Source organism: Martes martes (assembly GCF_963455335.1).
Source record: "Martes martes genome assembly, chromosome: 4".
Taxonomy (NCBI): Eukaryota; Metazoa; Chordata; class Mammalia; order Carnivora; family Mustelidae; genus Martes; species Martes martes.
Window position 1 is genome coordinate 19,674,160 of NC_137891.1, and position 26,364 is coordinate 19,700,523.

At 43.6% G+C, this 26,364-nt stretch overlaps 1 protein-coding gene across 3 annotated transcripts in view; it reads right to left on the reverse strand.

Annotated features, from left to right (window-relative positions):
- Positions 1–26,364, reverse strand: part of DEPTOR (DEP domain containing MTOR interacting protein) — a 131,412-nt gene that overhangs the window by 82,313 nt on the left and 22,735 nt on the right. For all 3 annotated transcript variants that reach the window (XR_013966688.1, XR_013966689.1, XM_080800925.1), the window contains exons 2-3: positions 6,038–6,216; positions 4,648–4,771 (exon numbers count right to left, since the gene is read on the reverse strand). Coding sequence is in view for 1 of the 3 variants with exons in the window: in XM_080800925.1 (XP_080657051.1) it covers positions 4,648–4,771; positions 6,038–6,216 (303 nt within the window). In the remaining 2 variants the exon portion in view is untranslated. The remainder of the gene's footprint in view (positions 1–4,647; positions 4,772–6,037; positions 6,217–26,364) is intronic.

The following is a 26,364-nucleotide window of genomic DNA, read 5'->3' on the forward strand; positions in this document are numbered from 1 at the left end:
TCCACAGGACGGCAGAGGCACAAATTCAACATTGTTCTTCTAAGTTACGGATATTTATCCTGTTCATGCAGGTCTCATTTGAAAAGTACACATTGGGGCACCTGGGTGGCTCAGTCAGTTAAGCGTTTGCCTTCGGCTCTGGTCATGATCCCGGCGTCCTGGGATCGAGTCCCACATCGGGCTCCCTGCTCAGCAGGGAGCCTGCTTTTCCCTTTGCCTCTCTATCTCTCTCTGCTCTCTCTCTCTTTTTGTCTCTCATGAATAATTAAGTAAAATTTAAAAAGAAAAAAGAAAAGTACACACCGTACTGTTCAGGAGAATGTGGGTTACAGTCATGCATTGTGTGTCTGGGGTATGTGGACCCACGCAAAATTAAGTGGGAAACGGGAAGTCCTCCTGGAGAGATTGGCAGGCCTTCTTCTAGGCACCTTCAGGCGCAGTGAAGGTCTGATGAAAGCTTGTTGATGAAAGTGCGTTGTGCCTTGAATGTGCTCAGATGAATTACACAAAATGACAAAGTCTGGGCATCCATCCAGGGACACACGTCCTCTTTCTCACACTCGCTTCCAACTGGCAGCAGGAGAGGAGGGACAGGATATGCTCCTACTCTGAGGCAGGCCCTGTCCTGTGTGCCTTATACATCCTGTAGTTCATTGAAGCCCCACAAGGAGTCTGAAAGGTGGATACTGGCCATATATCCATCTACTAGGAGGGCGATTACAGGCATAGTTTGGTGAAGGCACTTGAAATTAGGCACGGAGCCAGGATTCACACCCAGGTAGCCTGGTTCCTGGGCTCTTAACTTCTGTGCCGGGCTAAATAATAATGGGTATTATTTATTTACATTATGATTTACTACTCTAGTATCAGCAGCTAACTTTTCTTGGGGGCTCACCCCATGCCAAGCGCTGCGCTTAGCAATGCACAGGCTGTAAAGTCCTCCCCGCAGCCTTCCCAGGTGAGACCCAGTCTTACTTCCATTTATGACTACAGATCAGTGAGGTTCCGCTGTCGGCTCAAGGTCACGGAGCAAGCCAGTTGCGAGGCTGGGATTGGACTCACATAGACTAATGTGTGAGCCCTCCCACAGAGGGCTGTGTGACTCTGAAAACCACATCCACTGTCACTCACTCTGCAGAGGTCTCACGTCACCAGCTCTCCCATAACCTTTCTCATGGTGGGACACCCCGAAAGGGCCAGTTTTCACTCCTTAACCAGAATTTGTTTGAGAACCTGTGAGTTACATTCACAGGAGCCACATGGATCCTAAGAGGTAGCAGAGTCACTGAATTGAATTTGCAAGTACAGCTTTGCCCTACAAACTAGCAGACTGAGAAACACCTCTACAGGTTAGAAAGCCAAGTGCCCCCAAGTCAGCCCGGTTCAGCAAAACCCCAGACAGAAACCACCTGGTTTCACAAAGTTCTATTAATAACACAGAACAAACAAGCAAGAGGAGAGCAAAAAGGAAATATTGACAATACAGCCAGCCCCCCAGAGCTGTGGGGAGGGTGTGGGGAGCAGCAGCCCACACACCTGTTACCCTCTCACGCTGTATCACCAACACACAGAAATGACCTGATTGCCTCAGGTCCCAGATGCTCCTTCTGAGAAACAGGGTAGTAATGTAATGTCCCATGTATTTTATATTATATTTTATACCGTTAATTACTACGCTATTATTTCTGTTATTATTTGCCATTTTATCATCAGTCTATTGAGAGAATTCAGATAAAATAATCTAGTGGAAATGCTTTGAGGAGCTTAATTTATAAATAAAAGATACTGTTTTCATCACATTTTATAAAATACCATATAGATTTATCGCTTTTTTTTTTTGTTAAGGTACCAATGTACCTTTTTGTTAAGGTACCAATGTACCTATGTTCTTTAGTCCCTAAATCTATAGGTAGATTCATCATGAAGAAAAATCACTTTATTCACCTACAATGTCTACTTGGAATATTTTCATATTTTCAAATTTCCATCAATTTTACAGAAAATTCCATATCTGGATATTTATAATCCCCATGTTACATTTTAAGATAAACTATGTTTTGAAGAAAACATTAATTTCATAAGTTTAATCTCCATAAATAATAAATAATGATAAATCTTTCCTAATAATAAACATTCTAAGATTTATCAACAGCCTAGTAGCAATAAGTTTGGGCTTTGGAATTCTGGGTTCAAATCCCAGATGTTTTTATTAGTGAACTGACCTTGAGTAAGAGACTGAATCTCTCCCTGCCACATTTTCCTCATCCATAAAATGGGTACAGTTGATCTAAATCAGGGTTTGTTATGATGATTAAACAAATGGACTAGTCAGGCAGGATGCCTGATACGTAGTTATTAACCAACTGATGTTATTGTTATTATTTTTAAAGGAAAAAAAAAATAAAAGGAACATATATTTTGCAAGGACTTCTTTCACAAATGTTAGGGATATCCTAAGCGAGTTTTCTGACAAAAAAAGGAAAAAACCTTCAATACTAAAATAAATAAATTTCTTAAAAAGAGCTGTGAACAAAACTATTTTCTTCTTCATATAATTTTGAAAGTATACAAAGCTTATAAAATAATAGTACATGCTGGGATTCATAGAAAAGATATCCAGGGAAATACAATAAAAATGATATATAAAAATATATTAAAATTATATTAAATTTCATATTAATAAATTTTATAGTTTATATTAATATACAAAGAATAAATTAATATATTTATATCAATAGATCAATATATTATATTATTATATAATTATATTATATATTATATATATATAAAATATATAATGCTAAATAAAACTTTTCAAGTAGGTAAACTGAGCCCAAAGGCCCCATTCCAAAGGCCCCAAAGTTTGTTCCAAGTGTGTTCCAGCAACCAAGTGTAGGCCAAGACTGCGAGGAGGCAGCTAGTTCATGTAAGGTTAAGTACCGATTAAATTACTTTTCCTAGTACTAATTTCACAAGCAGTTTGGAGGAATAAGTTTACTTGGAAATTGAGATACTGAACACTAATGACAGGAAGGCCAACTGCACACAGAAAAAAGACAGTAATATTGATCCATGGAAATGACATGTATATTTTTGACAACATAGAATCTTATAGTTTGAAAGGACTGTCTTGGTAATCTAAACATCTAACACCTACTAGAATTTTCCAGAAGGAGCTAAGAAAGAAAAAGAAAACACCAACAACAGAAGACTCTTCATCACAGGAAACCAACTGGGGATTGCTGGAGGGGAGATGGGGTGGGGGGATGGGGTAATTGGGGGATGGGCCTTAAGGAGGGCACGTGATGGAATGAGCACTAGGTGTTATATAAGACTGATGAGCCACTGACCTCTACTTCAGAAACTAGTAAGACACTATATGTTAATCAATTGAATTTAAATAAGAATAAATAAACATAAAAAGAAAGAAAACAGCAACAAAACAAGCACTGCACTCAGATGTACAAATAGAGGTGCTGATGGACCCCTTCCATTCAAATTCATGTGAGTCTGGGAGAGGAGGGATTTTCTACACTTCAGTTTTAGAAAGCAAGTGATGGGAGAAGGAACACGTACGGGGCATTAAGCGGCATTAAGTGGTTGGACAATACCAGACTAATATCTGAAATGGCTATCATCTCTGGGGTCTGACAGCATACCACAGTCACTGAGCTAAATATTCAAGTACCTGACACATTTATTCTTTTAACTCCCACAACAGCACTAAACACCTAGGAGGCAGTCCCATCACTCCTCCTTGGTCATAAAAGAGGACACTGAGGTTGACAGAAGTAAGGTGACAGGGCTAGAATCAAACTTATCTGGCTCTTCACCATCACGTTACTTAATCTGACTCCCCAGACCCACCTCCCCATGCACCAACCCACCCATCACACAGTAGGCTCTTTTGTGTGATAAAGACCTATTTTCAACCTATTTGAAAGGCACCCAGTGTTAAGGAGGGAGCGTCCTGCCCTCGCCCTCCTTTCTCTAGTGGCTGCCTTGAATAAAAACAAGAGATGGGATGGGAAAGAGGCCACAGGAACAGGAGGTCAGCTCAGAGACAGACCAGTGGGGAGATCTGAGACCCAGCAATGGAACACTCCTGGATGACAAGGCATTCCTCCCTTCAAAGAGCTGAGTGATTATTCCTCTTAGACCATCCTGCTATCTGAAGTTCTCTCACTACTCATCTCTTGACCTGAACCTGAACTTCCCCTGTGCTTGACACTGCTTCTCCAGCCACTCACAAGACTAAACCTCTGAGTTATACAACAGTACTCAAAAAGAGAAAATAGGCAACTGCCTTACTTACTAAGGGCAAACATCGAGCGCCAACCTTTTTTTATTTCTGGACTTTTGCTAAATCGACTCAAAGATAAAAAATAAATATTTAAGTGTTTCCTATTTAAATAAAGTATTTTCTATTTAAATGAATTCTTTATTAAGAATCTTACGATATCGACTTGATTTCTGGCAAAGAGAAAAGAAAATGAGTGATCGAGTTTTCCCCGTATTAAAAGGAACAGTTATGTAACCGTCCCACAGGGAAGAGCCAGGCTGAAGGCAGAATGATAAAAAGACGGAAATAGCCCTGTCTCTCTCCACAAGTTAAGATCACAGTGGGGGATTTCACGTGCAACATACTTCTCATACAGCCTCTGTCCCCTCATGAAGGCCTTCACTTCGTTGTCCAGCGGGAAGGTGCCGTCATCCTTTCTAAAGCGGTAGAAGAGTTTGACGTCCTTGAATTCCTTGTGCTCGTCACACACTGAAACAAAATGTACACAGAGAGGCAAATAAGAAAAAAAAAATCTTATTCAATTCCTCAAATGATGTGAAAGGTTAATTAAGACTTGTTTTACCATAAGAGACTCTTAATCTCACAAAACAAACTGAGGGTTGCTGGGGAGAGGGGGGTCGGGAGAGGGTGGAGGGGTTATGGATACAGGGGAAGGTATGTGCTATGGTGCGTGTTGTGAAGTGTGTAAACCTGGCGATTCACAGACCTGTACCCCTGGGGCTAATAATACATGATATGTTAATAAAAAATAAAAAAATTTTTAAAAAAATTTAAAAAAAAGACTTGTTTTACTACCTAAATTCTGAAGCACACTATTCTACGATTTTGTGCATGTGTTTAGCACAGTAATATTAGCTATCATCATCATCCTCATCATCACCATCATTATTTAGTAGAATGGTCACACCATTCTATGCATCATTCATGCCACAAATTCTTCTTGAGATACTGGGGCAGGCATCAGCCTCCAAAAACGTGACGTCTAATGAGATAACGAGAAATGTCAACCTGGAATTAACATGAGGTGCAAGGGGGCAACAAAAGAAGGGTATATTGCAGTGGGACCCCAAAGAAGGTGTAACCAGTAACCCAGTAACCTAGTTGCAGGGAATGGACACTTTTCTGAAGAGCTTGCATGCAGGCAGAGACCTGAAGGATGGCGAGAAATTGCGCTAAAGCGAAGAGAGAGGGCATTCCAGCCAAAACAACAGAACGTGGAAGGTCTTGGTCAAGGTTAGAGAATTCCAGAAGTGTTCATGGAACCACTGAGAGTAACAGAAAAACTCAGAAACCTCTTAAATGGCCATCAGCAGGAGAATGGGTAAGCATACCCATTATATATGGCATAGCTAATGATAATGGCAAAAGTAATTATATATCGTGTACACAGCAGCGGAAACGAGCAAACTAGAGTTGCGCCATCAACATGCGTGAATCTTACAGTGCTGATCAAGTTGTGAAAGAACAAACGCGTATTTATGTAATGATTTAAAGCACTGAAAGCAATATGATACCTTGCTAAGAGATGCCTATACAGAAAGGGAAATGTATTTAGAAGCAAATGGAAATAAACCCCAATGCCTCTTGGAGGAAGGAGGGGAATGTCACTGGAGACAAATGCACAGGAGACCCAGCGTTTTATTTGTTCAATGGGAGGGTTCATATCGGGAGTAGAAGACGTGGTTCTTGGTTTCCTCCCAAGTTACTGTGACTGTCGGTGGGCACCGCACTCACCGTGATGAATGATGCCCCGGTCGGCTAACTTCTGCATGAGCTTGATTGCGGTCTCTCTGTCGGAAGCCTCTTTGTGCTCAATCAGCCAGTCAATCAGTTCTTTTGCGACAAAGCAGTTTGGGTAGGTTTTGAGATGATGTCGCCTATCTTTAATCACCTTTTCTTCATGCAGCCTGAGCCTGGAAAGAAAATTTGGCAATTACTTCCAGGAATTTTAATGGCAACACAAATCATTCAGCCAATCCTAGAGCTCAGAACAAAGTGGAGGCTCTAAATGTATCAGAGGGCCATCCACATACCTGCAGGTCGGGAGGGGGTTGCGACACTGTCCCAGCCCGGAGGTCTCAGGAAATGATTCTACCCCCAGATCTAGAGATGATACAGGTCAATGGTGGGGGGTGCGAAACAACCCTGGAGAAGCTAGAGCTAGAGCTCTCGTGCCACTTGGCAGGCTCCCTTCTTTCCTCCACCAGTGGCTTACGGCTTCAACCAAACAACAAATCAAAGTTCTAAACACTTGCTGAAACCAGGCACTTCCGCTTCGTCACAGAGGTCTACCCCATGGGCATTCGTGCATCTATGCAACAGAAACGAATGAATGTCCACCACCTGCCCATTGCGTATTTCCAGGATTAGAGACCTACGTTTGAAAGTCGCACAGAGATCCCGGCCTCTGCCTGTCCTGTTTTCTATAGGGGCAACAGCTAATCCTTCGGTGAGGCTTACAAGGGTCCAGGTGCTGATCGAAGCACATTCCATACATGTTCGCCACAACCTCACTGAGAGTTGTTATTACCGTCTGTGCTTTTTTTTTTTTTAATAGCAGAGAGAACCTCAAAGAGATTAAGTGACTTGCCACACAGCTAATAAGCGAAGAAAATTAAATTTGTACCTGATGGTCTCACTTCAGAGTCTGACTTCCCAATGGCTACTTTGTGCTGCCTCTAGCCAGGGAGGGATAAACAGAATATCCGGGAGAGATGGATGAAAGCCGTGGGACAAACATAATTTATTTACAGGCTGATGGATTAGCATGGAGAAAAGCGGTTGACCCAGAGCCTTCCCTTACACCCTTCAGAACTCCATGACTTTTTTTTCCAAAAGAAGTTTTTTCCAAAAGAGTCTTCAACCGGCCTTTAAAGTTTTTTTTTTTTTTTTTTTTTTTTTCCATTTGGTTTCCCTTCTTTTATCAGCCTGCATTTACTTTTTAATTCTTCCGGATTTGAATTGGGTGAAACACAAGGTCGGCTTTCTTCCTGCTTTGCCCACATGGTCCTATTCTAACCTCATATTCTCAGCATCCTTGTGGAAGGGGAGTGCCACCTGAGTAAATCTCACAGTATCTGTGTGAGCAAGGCCAGAGGCTTACTTCTTCCTCCGTAGAATGGAGGCAGTTCTGCTCACCCCATCCTTGGCCATGTTGAGATTGGGAAACAGAATGTCAATTCAGCATCGGCACCCAGCACAGGCCCCAACCTCCTTTCGTCTACTCCTTAAGCAAGGAACTAGACTGTCCTCTTGCCTGCTTTTTGAACAGAGTTGACTTGATGAAATGTAATGGGTTTTGCTATCCCAGGGACTGTGAGTATAAGTTGGGAGCACACGGGGCTGGGGCTTGGAAGCTCAGCTCTCTTCCTGGCTAGACCACTCTTATGGGCTGAAGTGTGTTCCCCTCAAATTCATTATGCTGAAGGCCTAACGCCTGGTACTTCAGAATGTGACTGTATTTGTAGATAGGGTCTCTTAAAAGGCAATTAAATTAAAATGAGGTCTTGAGGGTGGCCCTAATCCAAGATGACTAGTGTCCTTATGATGAGCAGAGATTAGGACACACTTCTGTACAGAGAGAAGAGAGTGAAGACACACGGAGAAGGTGGTCCTCTATGAGCTAGGCCTCTGACAAGCCAACCCTGCCCCACCCTGATCTCAGATTTCTAGCCCCCAGAACTGTGAGAAGGTAAATTTCTGTTGTTCAAGCCACTCCATCTGTGATACTCTGTAATGGCGGCCTGAGCTGACAAGGACCACCAGGAAGGGCTAAAGCCTGGAGACACACGAGTGGTCTGCAGAGGAAATGCTCAGCTGGGACATCAGCAGGGACAAAGGAGAGGAGGATAGAAATGAGAATCCTGGGGCGCCTGGGTGGCTCAGTGGGTTAAAGCCTCTGCCTTCGGCTCAGGTCATGATCCCAGGGTCCTGGGATCAAGCCCTGCATCGGGCTCTCTGCTCAGCAGGGAGCCTGCTTCCTCCTCTCTCTCTGCCTGCCTCTCTGCCTACTCTCTCTCTGTCAAATAAATAAAATCTTAAAAAAAAAAAAAAAGAAAGAAAGAAAGAAAAGAAATGAGAATCCTAACGCCTGCAAATGGCATAGAAAGAAAAAACCCATGTTCACGGCATTCCTACTCTATGCCTAGTACTCGACTCAGCACTTACACTTATGCTCACTTCACGTCCGTGGCCTGAATGTTGCATCCTCCCAAGTTCATATATCAAAATACTAAACCCTAAAATGTCTGTTATGAGAGCAATCAGGAGCACAAGACTAGGAATAGGAACTTTTGGTTCTCGTCCTGACACTGCCAGTAATTCCAAACAATCCAACTTTTGAGCACCAGAATCCTCCCTGATAAAATGGGGATAATTATACCCATGGTGATTACTTCATCACACAGTCACGAAGTTCATTAATAAGGACAACACAAGCATTCAAGCCCTTAATATGCACTAGGCACTGTTTTCATTACTTTATGGACATCAATCCTCATGGCGGCTCCCGGACGCAGGTAATGTTAAAGCCACAAAACCAATGTAGAGTTGTAATTATTAATACAAAATAAACAAAGCCTGATAAAAAACATGTTCACATAGGCGTGCTGAAGTCTCACTTCCCTCTAATTAATTCAGTGACAATGACACTGAGTAATTTGTTTAACATGCTCAAAGTGGCAGAATGTGAAACATTAATTCTTAGACGTGATGTCTGTCAGGAATCCAAGAATAATGAGGACCGATTTATTTAGAAATCGAAACATGGAACAAGCTACCATATAATTTGGTGGAGGAGGAATATGTTATGAGCCAAAAGAGGAGTTTTAGCTCCTATAAACTTTCCATCTTAAAAATTATTAGGTAATGTTTATCTTCAAATACTACAGAATAGAACCTTTCAGTTCCTATCCTTTCATGAACCCGAGCATGGGGCTAATTCGTGAGCATTCTTGATTCCCACCAATTCCCACCCTGCACTGAGGGCAGAAGCACTAGACTCTCTCCCTACAGCCTCACCAGGGCCTGGCATATTTCCATGTTTAGAAAACGGAGCCGTCATCTGGTAGAGGGGAAAGAACTCTGGATCCAGGAGATACTGATGGTTTTCAACTCATTAGTGTGGTTAAAAACTTTTAATAATGGTGCTAGCATCTTTTTTTAAAATTTCATAGTCAGAAATACAGAATTCTAAAAATGACCATTAAGATTATGCATTCTTGGAGGTGCCTAGGTGGCTCAGTTGGTTGGGGGTCTGCCTTCAGCTCAGGTCATGATGTCAGAGTCCTGGGATCAAGCCCCGCATCGGGCTTCTTGCTCAGCAAGGAGTCTGCTTCTTTCTTTCTCTCTCTCTCTCTCTCTCTATCCCTCTGCCCCTCCCCACCACTCAATCTCTCTCTCTCAAGTAAATAAATAAAAGAAATCTTAAAAAAAATTTTTTAATTGTACTTTCCTGAAAAACTATCCCAATAAAAAGATAAGAATTTTCACACTGCAATCACATAACCAAGTGTTTCTGCCTAGCACTTTGGGCCCTTATTATTTTCTGAAATAATGAATGTCCAAGGACACTAAGAAATCTTTGAAATTTTCAAAATTTTCAAAAAGGTAAGGAAGCTTCTAACTATTAGGAGTCCCCACCCCACAGCTTGGTAACCGTAATCTTTTTACAAAACTATTTATGCTTTCCATTCCAGGGTAATCAATCTCCAAAATTCTAATCCGTGTTGTGTGTGTATGGGTGTTTTTCAAAAAATTATTTCCTTTTACTTGAACTTAACTTACCCCTTACAGGTTTTCATATGCTAAAGTGCATGGAGATCTCCAAAAAGGGAATAGAGTAAGGAATATTTCAAAGTCTTATGGAAAAATAGACATTTTGAGGAGCCAAGCCTCTCCTGGAATAGAAAGACTCCACAAAATGCTGAGCAAGGGGCTAAAAACCATACTTTTTTAAAGAAGACATGTTGCCTGGACACGTCAGTCACATTGTCCGCCATGTCCTATACCCGCTTTCATTTAAAACCGCCTTCCACACCTTATCTACCCCTGGCAGTGTTCACAACCCTGGGCCTGTTTTCTCTCCATGTGGGGAGGTACCTGACTGAAAGAGCCCTTGACCTCTGGTGGCCCCTGCACATATATGCCCATGGGCTGTTCAGTGAGACCAGAGGCCATGAGATCTTACCCAACCCAAGTGACATAATCAGTGAAAGCCAAGCAGAATGGCTCCCTCCAAGATTTAAACTAGAGCTGGAGTTTTCAAACTCTACTTGTGCCATGGAACACTTTGTTCAAATGGATCTCACCGGATGTCAATGTGTAAAACAGCCATGTGGGCTGTTCTAGCTGAAAGGCTGCCAAGTCCCGAGTACTTCCTGGTTTTCCCACTCGGTTGTCCCACATACACCCTCCGTATTTCCAAGACCATCTCCATGGAATTCCCAGAACAAAGGTGAACACTCCCTACCAAGATGCTGAGGAAACCGGCCGACCAGGAAGGTGAGGGGTGTGGGGAGGCCGGCACAGCGTAGCTAGGAGGTGAGGAGAAAGAGGTTGCAAAATGACAGACAGCATGAGATGCCTGTCCCTGGGGTACCTTGCTTCCTTAGGTTTTCTAGTTCTTCTTCTGCGCTATGCGTGCCCTACGAATAACCAGAACCAATCCCTTCAGGTGGCTGAGGAAACCTCAATTGTCTGAATCCAAAAGAACCACACCTACTCGGGCTCTAAGGAGGCTTTCCAAACTTCCTCACCTTCCTCACCTCCCAAACACAAACACACCCTCCTCGAAGCCTGGGCACACTGGACCCTTCCCCATACCCTGCGCAGGCCATCCCCTCCCATGCCTCTGCTCGAGATGGAGACCCTCCTTCTGCCTTCAATAATTCAGAAAATTGTCTTTGCTCTTCAGCTGACGAGGCATCTCCTTCGTGAACATCCCCCCAAACCTTCGAAAGCTACAGCACCTTCTTTCCTCCTTTCCCCATGCTATTTTAGTGCCACGAGTAGAGCATTCATCCCACTGTATTACAGTTAGACGAGGAGCAGGATACTAAGGGAGAGTTGTTTATTTATTCGTGTCATTCTAGTGCCTAGCACAGAGGAGGGTATCAGTTCTCACTGATGTGAAAAATCAATTCGCTCATGCAATGCACTCGTGCTAACAAGGCACGGGGCCGAATGGTCTTCTGACGAACGGTCCAGATCGATCCACACTGAACCACTGGGGAAAATAACCATTTCTATTTTAGCTGCGTTTTTCAATACCACCGACGAAGGAATTTAAATACGAAAACCACTCTCCCATCTTTCATCTCAGACAGCTGGTGCACAGGTTTTAGATTCAAGGTGATTTTGTAATATTCTATTCCTGGCCAGCTAACCAGCTGCTGGGCTTGCATCAGACAATTTCCTCTTCTAGTCTTAGGAGAACAAACACTACTGAGCGCAGGGTGTTAATAATCCCTGTAAAATTACCCTCCATCTGATAAGAAATGCAGAGATTGTTTTGCGAAAAATAGCTTGCAGAGAACTGCACAGGTTGTCGGGCCCAGGGAACAAAGAGGGGACAGAAAGCACATATTCTCATTTAAAAACAGCGTCATAAATCTCAGCCAAAGTAAACAGTTTAATTAAAAAACACAGCAAGCCAAACAGTAGGGCTGACAGTGCGAGCCTTGTGATTAAGGCAATAGCGCTGACATAGATGTGCTGTCAACCAAAGCTGTTGTCTTTCCCAGATGTTCAGCCACTAACTGTCCCTGGGGACCAGGGAAGTCGGAGAGAATCACTCTTGATCACCTACCCCTGAGAGGACCGGAGTCTAAAAGGGTGAGGAAAAAAAAAGACAGGAACAAATGAAACCTAACCTCCTGCATTTTCTTTTAAAGTTTGAATTGACTTTACAATTAAAATTTCAAATTTTCCAAATACATGCTCGTGGTAGATAAAAAGTAACTCAAATAGGTCTAACACGAAGCTGGGTAACGATCATGAATTGGTAATTGTCAAAGCCAGGGGACAGGTGCATGGGGGTTCACTCCTTTATTGACTTTGGGGTGTGTTCAAAATTTTCCTTGATCCCCCAATTTTCAAAAGAAGCTGATGTTAATAGTTGCTTATGTTGGGGCACCTGGGTGGCTCAGTGGGTTAAAGCCTCTGCCTTCGGCTCGGGTCATGATCCCAGAGTCCTGGGATTGAGCCCCGCATCAGGCTTTCTGTTCAGCGGGGAGCCTGCTTCCCTCTCTCTCTCTGCCTGCCTCTCTGCCGACTTGTGATCTCTGTCGGTCTAATAAATAAATAAAATCTTAAAAAAATAGTTGCTTATGTATTCTTGCAAAAATCTCCTATGTACACATGTACAGGTAGTTTATGTATATCTTTACGTGAGATAGGATCATTATACACATTTCGGGTAGTTTTGCTTCAAGAAGATGCTTGAATTCTCCCAACCAGATCAGAACAACAGAAAAAATACACACAGCGAAAGGAAGGAAAGAGCATTAAAGCAGGTTAATGTAAATACAGTACATGTGATTCAGGAGAGCCAGCAGGAACTGGTCTGAGATCACACACACACACACACACACACACACACACACGCAATGCATGTACACTATGCAGAAAGCTGCAGTGACCACCTTCAATGACAGCGGTGTCAAATGTTCCACCAGCAAGACCCCTTTGTAGGAGGATTATAAGCAACGGCTCTGTGAATCAGGAACAAAGGCAGAGCCATGGGCTCTACCCAGAGCCCTCCCAGGCCCCATGTCAGGTCAGTGCAAGCACAAGTCCTTTATGCTGTGTCTTGTCACCACACTAATTGAGATGGCAAGCACACCCATGAGGGAAGCATGTTTGATTCCAAGTCCTACATACCATGCACTATATTTGAGATCTTGATGGCGTATTAGCAGAAATAATAATAGTTATTTCACATTTGAAAAGAGCTGAGGCTAATGACATCCCTGTGATCAGGAAGGCACTGCCATAGTCATTTGACAGATAAGGAAGCAAGTTCAGAAAAATTAAAGGGACCTGCTTGTCGCATTTTTGATCAGGAGTAGTCAGAACTTGAACTCAGATCTTCCGATTTCTATGTTTAGAAAGCGTTCTGTGACATCAAACTTTAAATGCCAGAAGCATCTGTCTTCTGCTTATTTTATGCTCATGTAGACTATAGAAGAGAAAACATTCTGCTAAAGAAACATGGAAAGGTGAAAATTTATGCAATTTATATGTCCTATAGATACCGCCACCAACATAAATACAAAAGAAGTCATCGCACTGTCTCCATGTCTGCTTTGAGCCAATGTTGTATAATTAAGATGCCACTCCTGGGGGGTAGCATGGAAATGAGCTGGTGAGTTGAGTTACACTATCCCAGAGAGCAAGCATCAGTTCATGCGGGACATACAACAAACCCTTCTAATGACATGTGCATAATAGCTCATGAGGCCCTTTTAAATCTTTCTTCTCGTCTGGGAGATAAGAGGTAAATACAGGGCCAAGACGGGAAGGTCTCTCCATCAGCCCTCCTTACCTCCTTAGACCTGAGATTTTCACTGAGTTCTTCCTCCTGGGGGTTTTTCCTAAGAGGTCTCCTGTTCTGAAGGAACAAAGAGCACTTGCATCAACATCCCCAGCTCTGATCTCTTTCTCTGATAAGGCAGAAGTTCTTCCTGCCCGCGAAGGGCCTTTCTAAGAAGCTCCAAGATTTTTTTTTCCAAATAGGTCATTATTTGTTTACACCACACCCAGGCGTATCAGGCCTCTGCCATTTTACAGGTGAAGAAACCAGCCCAGAATGGTTTCTGAAACTCAGTGAGGACACAGAGTGACCCGCAGGACCAGTACTGGTTACTGAGTCAGCTGAAGAGGTAGCAGCAAGTGGGGGAGTATAGCTCTCGGGCAGGAACAGGGACTCTGGTGCATCCATCAGCAGATTAACTTCCTGCTCTTCTCGTTCATGATTTATCCTTCATTTATAGCAGAGCTATGAAGCCAGACGGACTGGGGTTCAAATACAAGCTCCGTCCGTTATTCACTGTGTAACTTGGGACAAAACATTTGACTTCTCAGTACCTCAACTCTCTCATCTATAAAATGGGTATAACAATGTATGTCTCATACTGTGAGGATTAAATGAGAAAATTCTACGTAAAGTGCTTAGCATATAATAAGCACTCAGTAAACGTCAACCCTTACTGTTACTATTATGTAATATATTTCATTGTCAGATTTCCCCAAAAGCAGCCTCAAGAAGCCACTAAATATGTACTTTTTAGAACAAATGCTCAAGTTGCTGGCCATTGTTTTCCAGTGTGGGTACAGGATTTTGCATTAAATTTACTTAATATCTCTGGGAGTGAATCAGAGAACAAGGGGGGGTGAATTAGCAACTCTATCTAATCCTACCTAAGTCTAGCTTAGCTGTTCTTCATTCAAGGATGAGAAAGAGCCCCCGTGTGGGGTGGCAGGTAACGTAGAGAAAACCAAAGGTGAGACAGCACTCAGTCACTTCCTAAAAACACACGGAGGCCTCACTTCCAGGGAGGTCTACAAGAACTAATCTCACCCCTTCTGCCGCCTCAACCAAACTGATAACTAAAATCACTATCTTGTTTTAACAGGAAACCACCCTCAGCCTATCCAGGCCAAACCCTCCCTGACATCCCTATTGGACAGGTAGGAAAGCCAACACTTACAAGCGAAGTGACTGGCCCATGTTGGACCCGCTGGAATGTCAACTTTGGCCTCCTGACACGAACCAGACTCTCTGCCTGAACTCCACCGGGGGACAGCCTGGAAACGGCGACTGGTGGCACTCTAGCCCTTTACTGAGGACTGGCCCGCTGATGGGCGAGCTGGCCTAGACTCTGTGACAGCCTTTCAAGTGACCTGTTGTCACACCCAGTTTGCACCCTGCCCTCCTTGAGAGAGACACTGCATTCCAACAGCACCTTTAGTGTTGGAAACTGAAAACTTCTTAGAGCAGAAGCTGTCTCAGGGCCCATTTTAGACAAAGAGGAAAAATAGAGAGAAAGATGAAGTACAAAGAAAATGAAATAATAACTAAATATTGTTCACTGGACCCCTAAGTGGAATCTGAAAAAATACCAGCCAGGTGCTCTGTGCTCCAGTTGGGGGCGGGGGGGGGGGACACACACAGAGATTCAGGTTAGAGAAGGTGAAGGCAGTGATGCTCGAAGAAGTCCTTCACTAAGATCACCAGGAGGGCTTGTTAACCACAGAGCGCTGGGCCCTTAACCACAGAGCGAGCGCTGGGCCCTCCCGGCTAGTTTCCAGTTCAGTAGATCTGGAGGTAGGCCCAAAAATCTGCATTTCTTTTGTTTTTAAAGGTTTGTTTATTTATTCATTAAAGAGAGTGAGAGGGAGAGCAAGGGCAGGGGGGGAGGGTCAGAGGGAGAGGGAGAAGCAGGGAACCCAATGAGGGGCTGGATCCCAGGATCCTGAGATCATGACCCTAGCTGAAGGCAGAGGCTTAATGGACTGAGCCACCAGGGGCCATGAGAATCTGCATTTCTAACAAAGGTGCAGGTGAGGCTAATGCTGTTCTTCAGCGAGCACACTTTGCAAACCACCTCGGGTGCACCAACATTGTGTTGCAGAATAAAAAGAAGATAAGAGTAAGGGGAGGATCAGGGGGAGAGTGACCAGGAGCTCAGCTAAGGGCTGAGCCAGCTGACCTTCCAGGGCTGGGGGCAGGGGTGAGGATGGGCGGGACCCAGGTAGAACATACTCTCAGGGAGTCTGTTTCCTGGCACTGGAGCTCCCTCCCCAGGAAATCGGAAGCCTGGGGGTCTATACCCCACATCTTGCCAAAAAAAGTAAAAGGCTGACATGTAAACAACCCCAGGGTTCAACCTATGGTGTGATTCTTAGGGCTCCTTCTTCCTTTAAATGTATCTCCCCACCTGCTCATGGATGCTCATTCCCCCTTAAGGAGGAGCACAGCTGTCCATCCGCTAAGAAGGTATAAAAGCCTTTTTCTTTTTTTAACAGAGGTCTTCAGCTAATGAACAGGTGACAACCTGAACTCATATTAAATGGCATCGGTTAATGTCCTCCATGCTATTCCTTCTGCTCCACAAGTAAGTGAAACTGCATGATAATTGACTTTCTCTGCTTGATTTATTTCACTCAGCATAATCCGGGAAAAATGAGGGGGGTGGCTGGGAATCAGAGGGGAAGAAGAACCATGTGAGACTGTGGACTCTGAGAAACAAACAAGGATTTTAGAGGGGAGGGGGTGGGGGGATGGGTTGGCCCAGTGATGGGTATTAAGGAGGGCACGGTTTGCACAGAGCACTGGGTCTTATAGGCAAACAATGAATCATGGAACACTGTATCAAAAACTAATGATGTACTGTACGGGAACTAATGTAACATAATAAAAATAAAATAAGCGGAATCGGTTAAGCAGCACGTATTAATGGTGGCATGGTACCTCTTCCCATTTTGATTGAGAGGAAGTTTAAAGTAGGGAGGTGCGTGACTTTGAAGGAAGAAGAGCAAAGAATTGGTCTGACTGGTGGGAAGGAAGCTCAAAGCAGAAGCTAGGCTCCGAAAGCGGACCTCAGGGTCCTCAAAGTCTGCGGGGGGGAGCCACAGACACTGGGTACTGTGCTGTCCCTGGGAGGAGTCAGGCCACCCAAGTGTAATGTGTACCGGTTCCGTCCAGGTAACGTGGCTCTGGCGGGGAGGGCTCTTAACTGAATTAGGACCCGAGATTCCTATTGGGAACATGAGGAAACCGACTAGATGATTTCTAAAAACCTCTTTCAACTCTAACTCCTCTGTTTTTTTATGGATATGCTGAAGAGTCCCCAGGGTAAATCCTCACTCATGAGATCAAAATGGAACAGGCCGTTTGGGGGCACATTCTGTACTAAAAAGAGTTACCGCAAACCACAAGGCCCGGGAGCAGAACACAGCAATTTTGTTTCCTCTGGGCTTCCAAACAAGGATGAACATATCAAAGTGAATCCGGCACTAAGGGAGCTCTACAAACACTGTTTACGGTTACAATCATCTAGATTCAGCCCACAGGACAGACGCTGAAGCCACCACAGTGTCATAGGCTTTGGGTGTGCAGGACATGAGAATAGAAAGTTTCTTTGGGTTTAAAAGTACTTGGAGGACCCTCAAAAGTGTTATCAGGGGGTGCCTGGGTGGCTTCATTGGTTAAGCATCCAACTCTTGATTTTGGTTCAGGTCATGATCTCAGGGTGGTGAGATCGAGCCCCAAGTGGGGCTCCACGCTGAGCGGGGAGTCTGCTTGAGATCTCTCTCAACCTCTGCTCCTCCACCCACTCACACTTGATCACTTGCTCTCTCTCACAAACAGATAAATACATCTTTTTTTTTTTTTTTTCAAGTGTTATCAGGGATATCTGCAGCTATTGGGAAGGCTGCTTTCAGCTAAGGGGCTCCTACAAGTTTTCTCAACCAATATACATTTATTGAGTTCCAACTGCATACCAGGCATAGATGGAACAATGGCTCATGGTAAGCTAGTTTCTATAGTTCAAGGACCATGTAACTGAAACCAGTGTTGTCTCTTCAAAATGAAAATGTTGTATTCTATGTGTGTAGGGTATGTGCACACTCTCCCGCCAACCGAAGTCTCCATATTATGTTAAGGCTGAATCCATCCAATTATTTTCCTCTTCTCTTACTGCCTCTGTTTTAGCCAAATGTGTCCCCTTCATTTCTGCCTCTGTCCCTATTTGTAGCCTACCCTTTTTGCAGGATATGCTCCATTGCTTTTCCTATCTATCCGAGAAAGTCTAGCTCAACTCCACCTTTTTCCGTGATGACTTCTCTCACTAACCAGATAGGATCTCGTTTCCCTGACTCCTCTGTGATCCATTTTCTCCAATGCTCATGTTTACCCAAATATTGTTTGTTATTTTCTTCTTTTTTGCATCAGCTGTCTTCAACAACCCTGTAAATTCTATGCTTATATAATTATTTCATTCCTCTCCCATATTTCTCAGAGCATCTGGGACAGGGATAATGGTAACTGATATTCAGTAGAAGGGTCTGGATTTTCATCTTTGTTTTCAGCTAGACAGAAAGAAACATTAGCACAGCACAGAATGCAAAACTTGCATCTCTCCTCTCGGGCCCTTTGGTGGCTCTGTACCCATCCAGGTTGCAAACACTCAGCAGCACTTCAAAGGATTTCTGCTATTTCCTTTCTATTAATATGAAGGAATATTTGGATCACATGTGTGTGTTTGGTTTCCCCAGATAAGTTCAATGTTCAGTGATAATTCCTTCAGAAAGAGCCCCCACCCGGGCACCTGGATGGCTCAGTTGGTTAAGTGTCTGTCTCTTGATCTCAGCTCAGGTCTTAATTTCAGGGTCAGGAGAGGCTGGGTGTGGGTGCTGTTTAAAAAAAAAAAAAGAAAAAAAGAGCCCACAATCTTCTTCACAGAATGTGTATACAGCAGGTGTTCAAGCTTTAGCTCAAGCCCTGGTCAAGATCCAGGCAGGTCTGGACCTATGTGGCTCAGGCTGGTGGACAGGGTGCCCCCACCCAGGAAGCCATTGACAGCTCAGGAAAGGAGACAGACCACCAGAGAGGAGGGAAATTGGGAAAAGGCCATGGTACCTGGTCAGCCCCCAAAGACACAGAGCCAAATCTGAAGGTGCTGTGTTCACTAAAGTTTTGTGAAGTGACGGGCCAGAGGCAGCCTCACTGTAGCGAAAAAGACAAAAAAGAGAATGCTGAGAGTCTCCGGAGCAGTGATACAAACACACATACACACACAAACACTGGGACACAAGAAAGTCACAAGAAGGGCTGTTGAAAAACATCCAGACTACTCCAACATAAGCCCTTTCGGGGGTTAGTGGTCCCTTTTAGGTACTCAACACACTTCACGACCAGATGTTTAGGCCGCCTTTCATACCCAGGTAGAGTGTAGACACCAACTCCACTGGTATCGTGATTTTGTTTATCTTGTGACTAAGAGAATGCAAGTAAAATGAAACTCTGGGAGAACGAAGAGGTCATGGGAATAAAGGGCACGGCATAGGGAATAGACCCAATAACATTCTGCTAGTGCTGCCCGGTGCCCGATGGCAGCTGCCCTTGTGGCGAGCAGAGCATGTGTGTGTAAACCTGTGGAATCACCACGTCGTATGTCTGAAACCAATGTCACGTTGCAGTTCAGCTAGACTCACAATAGGGAAAAAAAAGTGAAATCCTGGGGGAACTCAACCTAAAAATCTACATTTCACTCACAACTACGTAGAAAACAAAAACATTTCTCAGGGTCACATACTACAATGGGATTTCACGCACCTAATATCCCCCTCGGGAAAATCTTCGCAGACCTGTGAGAGACCCAGCTAGAGAGAAGAAACTACCAGCAATCTAGTTATCAGCTTATCCCAGGTTTACATTTTCCCTTTCTTAACGTCGTTCCTGTGACCCTTACAGGAACTCGACACACTGTCAGCGAAATTTCCAGAATACGTATGTACTCATGGGGTCTCTGAAGACACTTGGTGTTCTCCTTGTTCCCATTTCAGGAGGCTCTGGTGCATGTGATCTCCTAGGTGGAGACCTACACGTGCCCGGATTCCAGGTCACTCAGACTGAGGAACAGAGAGAAGCAGAGGGACGGAAGCAGATGCAAAAAAAGCACCAGAAACAGCCAAGAAGGGATTCCGTCAAGTGTGAAAGACTCAAGACGGTCCCTCTGGAGCATCCAGATTTCTGTAAATCTGAGTCCCACTGAGGTTCCACATAGTAGTAATGTCACAGTTCATGGGCTCAGCCCATTGTGGCTTATAAACCACCGCCATTCATTTCATCGCATTTGATGTTTGCAAACAACCCTGTGAGGTACTTGCGGGGGAGGGGATTAAGCCCCGCCCACGGGTGACAAGAGGGAGCTTTACCACCATGACTGGGATTGCCACTCATAGTTCACAAGGGGCAGAGCTGCATGTAACATCTAGAACTTGATTTCTCGCTTATCAGGAGTCCACAGTTGAAAGAGTATATCCAACCTCATTAATAAGCCTCTCTCTCTGTGGTTATAACTGGTGATACCAATGGTTGTACCCGTAGTATTATTTGCATATTTATGTTTTTCATGGGTCTTCTGTTATTTTGATGAGCACCCCCAAGCCCTCCATTTTCTCGATAACTCCCTGTTTTGTTATGGTGGGTGGGTAGGCATTTAAACCATGCTGAAGTTTTTATAAAGCATCTGAAAACTTAACCAATCTCTATTTAAAGTCCCAGACGCCAGCATGGTTTCCAAACACCTGCGGCTGCTTATGAATTATAGCACTCTTTAAAGCCAAGACTGTATTTTCTAAAGATAGCCAGATAACTAGAGATCTGGTCAGCTCTCAGCCACATTTCCCTGACAGTTGTTACTTGAATGGTGGTGGCACTTGGCAACAGCTAAAAAGTCACACTCTCTTAATTAGGCTACCGGAGGCAGGGTAGAGAAGGTGAAAGTGGACTCTCTGGAAATCCTTTAAGATTCCAGACAGCCTTTGGAAGACGTCTCTCTATTTAATGTCACCGTGCTCCTGCACCTGTCTCCAATATCTTTCCCAGCATTTGTTTTCTTGTGTGCAAGACGCTAGGAAGCAAAGCACAACATGACAAACCTTCACTCTAGGTACCAAAAAGTAAAGGATCCTGGTGTTCTGTGAATTGGTGGGTTCTCTCTCCTGGTTTTTAGGTGAGGCCCGGGCATCTGTTTAAACCCGAGGTCTGTTCCGAGGGGACACTGATGTACGCCACAATTTCATCTGTTCCAGGCTAGCTGACGAGCTAACTGTCTGGTTAGTTTCTTGAGAACACTTAAATGCCCTGCCAATCAGTCTCCATTTATCAGACTTGTAACTTTCCCACTGATTACACAATGAAGGAACAGTGATTTGATTTGATTTGGTTTGATTGCTATTTGCTTCAAAAGCAACACAAGTTCTCAACTTCTTTGTTTTAAGGGAGGAGGTGCCGATAGAAAGTGGAAGCAGCCCAGAATAAGGTGTTCAGATGAAAACAATGATGAAATCTGCATTTTTAAAATTAAATTAAAATTTTTATTATGTCACCATACAGTACATTAGTTTTTGATGTAGTGTTCCATGATTGTTTGAAACCTGCATTTTATTTTTTTTAATTTTTTTTAAGATTTTATTTATTTATTTGACAGAGATCACAAGTAGGCAGAGAGGCAGACAGAGAGAGAGAGAGGGAAGCAGGCTCCCCGCTGAGCAGAGAGCCCAACGCGGGACTCAATCCCAGGACCCTGAGATCATGACCTGAGCCGAAGGCAGAGGCTTAACCCACTGAGCCACTCAGGCGCCCTGAAACCTGCATTTTAAAATAAAGGGACATAAACCAAAGAATAGGGGACTCTGTTCATTTGATAATAGAAAACCAATGGCCTGAACATAATCAACATAATTAGTGGGTGAACAGAAGCCATTATTGAATAGATAATTAAACATGTCTATGTTCAGAGAATCACAATATTTTACAGTCCTTCCTAGATCATTAGAGCTATTTCTAAAACTCTTTTCCATAAAAAAGAATGATCTTTCTTCTTCCAGTTTCTGGTCTTTTAAAATTTATTTTTAATTTATTTCCTTTCATTTGCAGCAATAATGTGCTGTAATTAAGTTCCTTAAATCTTCTCTGAGCATTTAACCTGAAGGATGGTGAACTTCTTACCCAAACCACTCAACCAATGAGTCATGTACCAATAACTAAGTCCAGATGCCATGTTGGAGGTACAATTAATTCTATTAAATGTGTTTATGGTGTGACTATCTACCATGCCCTGAGAATAGTTCCCATTCGTTTTTGCAACACATCACTCTATGTGGGTTCTATATTATAGCAGATCTGTCGAACTCTTCCTTAAATGTTCATTCCGCATTTCTCGACTGCATGAGCTAAAGAGCAGGAGGTAACCACTAGAATTAAAAGAAAGGTAAATGTCTTAAATTAAGAAATCAGTGGCGAAAAATTCAAACCCAGATATTAAAGCATTTTTTGCATTTGAGGATATACATGTTTTCTGCTTCATACTCTTTAATATTATTTTATACTCCATGGTATTTCTTTTGAGGGTCATATCACTGATTCCATAGCAAACAGCCATGCTTCTAATTCTTCTCTTGACCCAGGAAGCAACATGAGGACGGGCATTTCCATCCATGGCAATCATTGTTGTATTGTCAGAGCCCTAGATCTGCCCTACAAACTCAACATACACAAAACATGGTAGACACAAATCTGTCATCATTTCAGTGGGTCTCCACCCTACTTCCACCCATAAACACACACGTTCTCTTACCATCCTTCCCTAGTAAGCTTGTTCCTCTTCCCAAACATCTGATTTCTAGGCACGTGTCCTCCAAACAGTCCAGCCACCCAGGCACTATTCCTAGCTATCTTGGACTAAAAATTCTTTCAAGGGCAAAAACTAGGACTTCATCCTTTTTTTTTTTTTTTTTTTTTTTTGTATTCCCAGCACTCAGAGTGCTGTTGATAGGAGCTCCATCAATGTTTCTTGTACTCAAATATCTTCCATCCCCTGTGTTTAACCTGTCACCACGTTCTATTGTTGACACCCTGGAAATATCCCTTCATGTGCCTTAGGCCATAGCTACTTCTAGTGCCGAGTCTCCTCGTTTAGTCTCTGGAACGCCGCTCATTCGCCACACACCTGCTGCCTGCCTCACAGCTATAGAAGGACATTCAGAGGCTCCCTTTTACTTTCGATATGCCACAAGTCCTAGGTGTAGCGACAAAAACTTCTGTGAGCCTTCCTCACTCTGCCTCTCCCCTTTACCAACCGTGCTGACCCCTGTTCTCAACCACAGGCTCCTGCCCCGGTCAAGCAGGCCCCTACCCTACGTCTATCCCATTTGTGTGTCTTCGCCCATGGTATTCCTACCTCTAGGAATTCTGTCCTTCCCTACAACTGTTACAAAACCAACTCATCTTTCCTCATGTCCCACTCACCAGGAGGCCAGCTCCTTTTGTGGGTCATAAGGATTTCTCCTTTCTAAAACGGTAGCTTTAATTCTCCAGGGTTCTCTGCAGCATTTGGTTCATCTGTCCTCCAATTATTCGTGGATTCTTATTCTGTGTCTCTACCTAAAAAGTCATCTTCCTGAGAGCAGGAATCACACTGTTTATCTCTTATCTTATGATACAAACAAAAACGGGTCTCAGAGCCTCCCAATAAATATCTGTAGGTTGAGTAAGTAGAGATAAAATACTGTCAGCAGGCATCCATATAAGAAAATGATTCTGGAAGGAAAAGATGAAAACGGCTATGTCCAGGTTTCTCCAAAATCTGCTGAAGCAATCTGTGCTCTTTATACACCTCAAAGTATATAATCTTAACTCATCTCTAATAAAACGTTTACTGCACTTAAAATTCAGAATCCCAAATTTCATTTAGCCCTACTTATGGGAAAAATATAACTGACCCTTCTATAAACAGAACTGTTTGGTGAAGTATAGATAATAAATACATCTACTGCCAAAAAGAAAAAAAAAAAAAAAGGTGCCTTAAATCGTGTTCAAACCTATCCATGAATTTCAAGGCACTGGAACAGACCTTATGTTCTGTTTGTTGCCAGGTGGAAAAGAGTTCTGTTACTCCAACATCACAGACTCCTGGATTCAAAAGTCACACAGAGGAATATGCTTTTGACATTGTTATCATTAGCAGTAAGAGCAGCCGGAGGAAGAATGGCCCTCATTCTGTCCGCCTGTTTACACAAGGGCCACTTACCCTTTTGATAAGCTTTTCCTCAGTGCCACGTGCTTCACAAAATCACTCTTATTAGTCACTCGCCACAAGTGGCGTGGGATGTGTGGGAATATTATTGCCCTTGTGGAATAGTGTGAATGCCCTCATGAGACAGGAAAGTTACGTGAAGGCCTTGCCTGCCCTAAGATAAACGGTGAGGGTCAGAGATTGAACTCAAAGCTCTGGTGTCCTGCTTGGAGCCCTGGGAAAATCTAGCAAGGTCTCCCTTCAGCAAAGCCGAGAAGCATCTGTCACTAGCTCACGACTCCAGGCTAATTCTGGCCATACTAAAAATCAGCTCAATCCAACAAATATTTACTGGTGCCTAGTAATGCTTGAAACCGTGCCAGACACTGGGATACAGCAGTGAATCTGACAGGCTTGTTGACTTTCTTACGAAGGAGGGGTCTAAGGCCATCCTTTGGGTGTGACTGAAAAAAATATGAGAATGTCTTCATGTATTTTATCTCACCTTAAAAAGAATTTCAATTGCTATTTTGGTATATGTTTCTGATACATGTAATGCATTGGAACAGTAGTACATGTGGATAGCTGTTAAATTAATATGCTCATGTGGGGGAATCTATGATCGAAACATTTTTGTTTTGTTTATAAGATTTATTTATTTTTTTGACAGAGAGAGTGCATGAGCAGAGAGGGAGGGGTTGAGGGAGAGGAGAGAGAAAATCTCAAGCAGACTCCCTGCTGAGCGTGGCACCCGACTTGGGGTTCAATTCCACAACCATGACATTGTGACCTGAGCTGAAATCAAGAGCTTAACAGACAGAGCCACCCAGGTGTCCCTATGACCAAAACACTTGTGCAGATCAGGATAGGCAAGCAGAAACATTTGAAAACTAATGGACTACATGACTCTATAGACATTTCTGAACATGCCACGACATTTCTCATCTTTAGGTCTTTCCAACTTCATATTTTCTCCGCCTCCAATGAACTTCCTCTCCCTCACCACATCCTGAGTAAACTTCAAAACCCAGCTCAGCTGGTACCTGCTCAAGGAAATCATTATCCCCCTCTACCAGGCAAAGCTGGTCCCTTCCCCCCACTGCTCCCAATGCGGCTTGCACACACTTCCATTGTGGACATCCTCCCACACTGCACTGGAATCATCATTTCCATCTCTGGAACTAGCTGGCAGAAGTCACTGCTTGTGAGCTCCTTGAGGACAGGGTTAGGATGTTTTCCTTAAGAGTTAGCACAATGTCTGACACTTAAGAGACATAGTTTGTGTGAGAAATGTACTCACTTAGGTGAAGAATCTCTTCACAATGTTTTTTCTAACTGCAATCGACTTGGAGAAGACAGAATTTCATGGGGGGGGGCAGTTAGAGTGCATTGTACTTTCTCCTTCCTCTCCTTGTAATGGGGCAGAGGAGCTCTGAGGGTGGGGAAAGGTGGTCATGCTCAAGACATCAGATGACCGCTACTACTAGAAAATGTAGAGCTGAGATGTGAGAAAGTTATACATTTTAAATTCCCCAATGAAGACTGGTCATTTTCAGTGTTCAGTTAAAAATGGAGAACAAAGACTTCTGAGCAGAACAAACCAGAAATGCAGAGACATGCTGTGTTCCAGTAGAACGGTCCCATGAAGATGCTTGTGGGACAGAGGAAAGGTGCTCAGGAATAGGGGAGAACCTCATGTCCCGGGTCAGCTCTACATACATTAACCACTTCGGGGCCTCTCGGTCTCCAGAGAAGGGATCATCTTGACTCCCCATGCAGACTTTCTGGGTTGGCATGAGGAAGTAGAGAATGGGGAGGAACCAAGACTATCAGTTCCATTCTTGCTCTCACACAAAGTCAAATGGCAGAGCAAGAGTCACTTACAAAGGCTGGACTAGATTCTCACCAAGGTCCTTCCAGCCTGAAGTTCAACAAGTTGGCTTTGCTGAAGACCTAAAAAGATACAGTGTTGACCAACTGTGATATGATCAACATTTTAGGAAGACCTTGACGGAAATGTGGCTTGGAGCAACTACTCTAGTTTTCTGGATGTCCTCTGGTCAACAAATATGGATTGAACACCTAGCGTGCATCAGGCACTGTGGCAGGCACAGAACACGTGGTAAATAAGCCCGCATGGACCCTGCCCTCAGAAAGTTCAGTTCGGTACACTTCACTTTCCTTGTCGTCAACATATAAAAGTTCTTCCATGTCTAAAAACCCTGAAATGCAATGATTCAGTGTGAACTCCAAAAT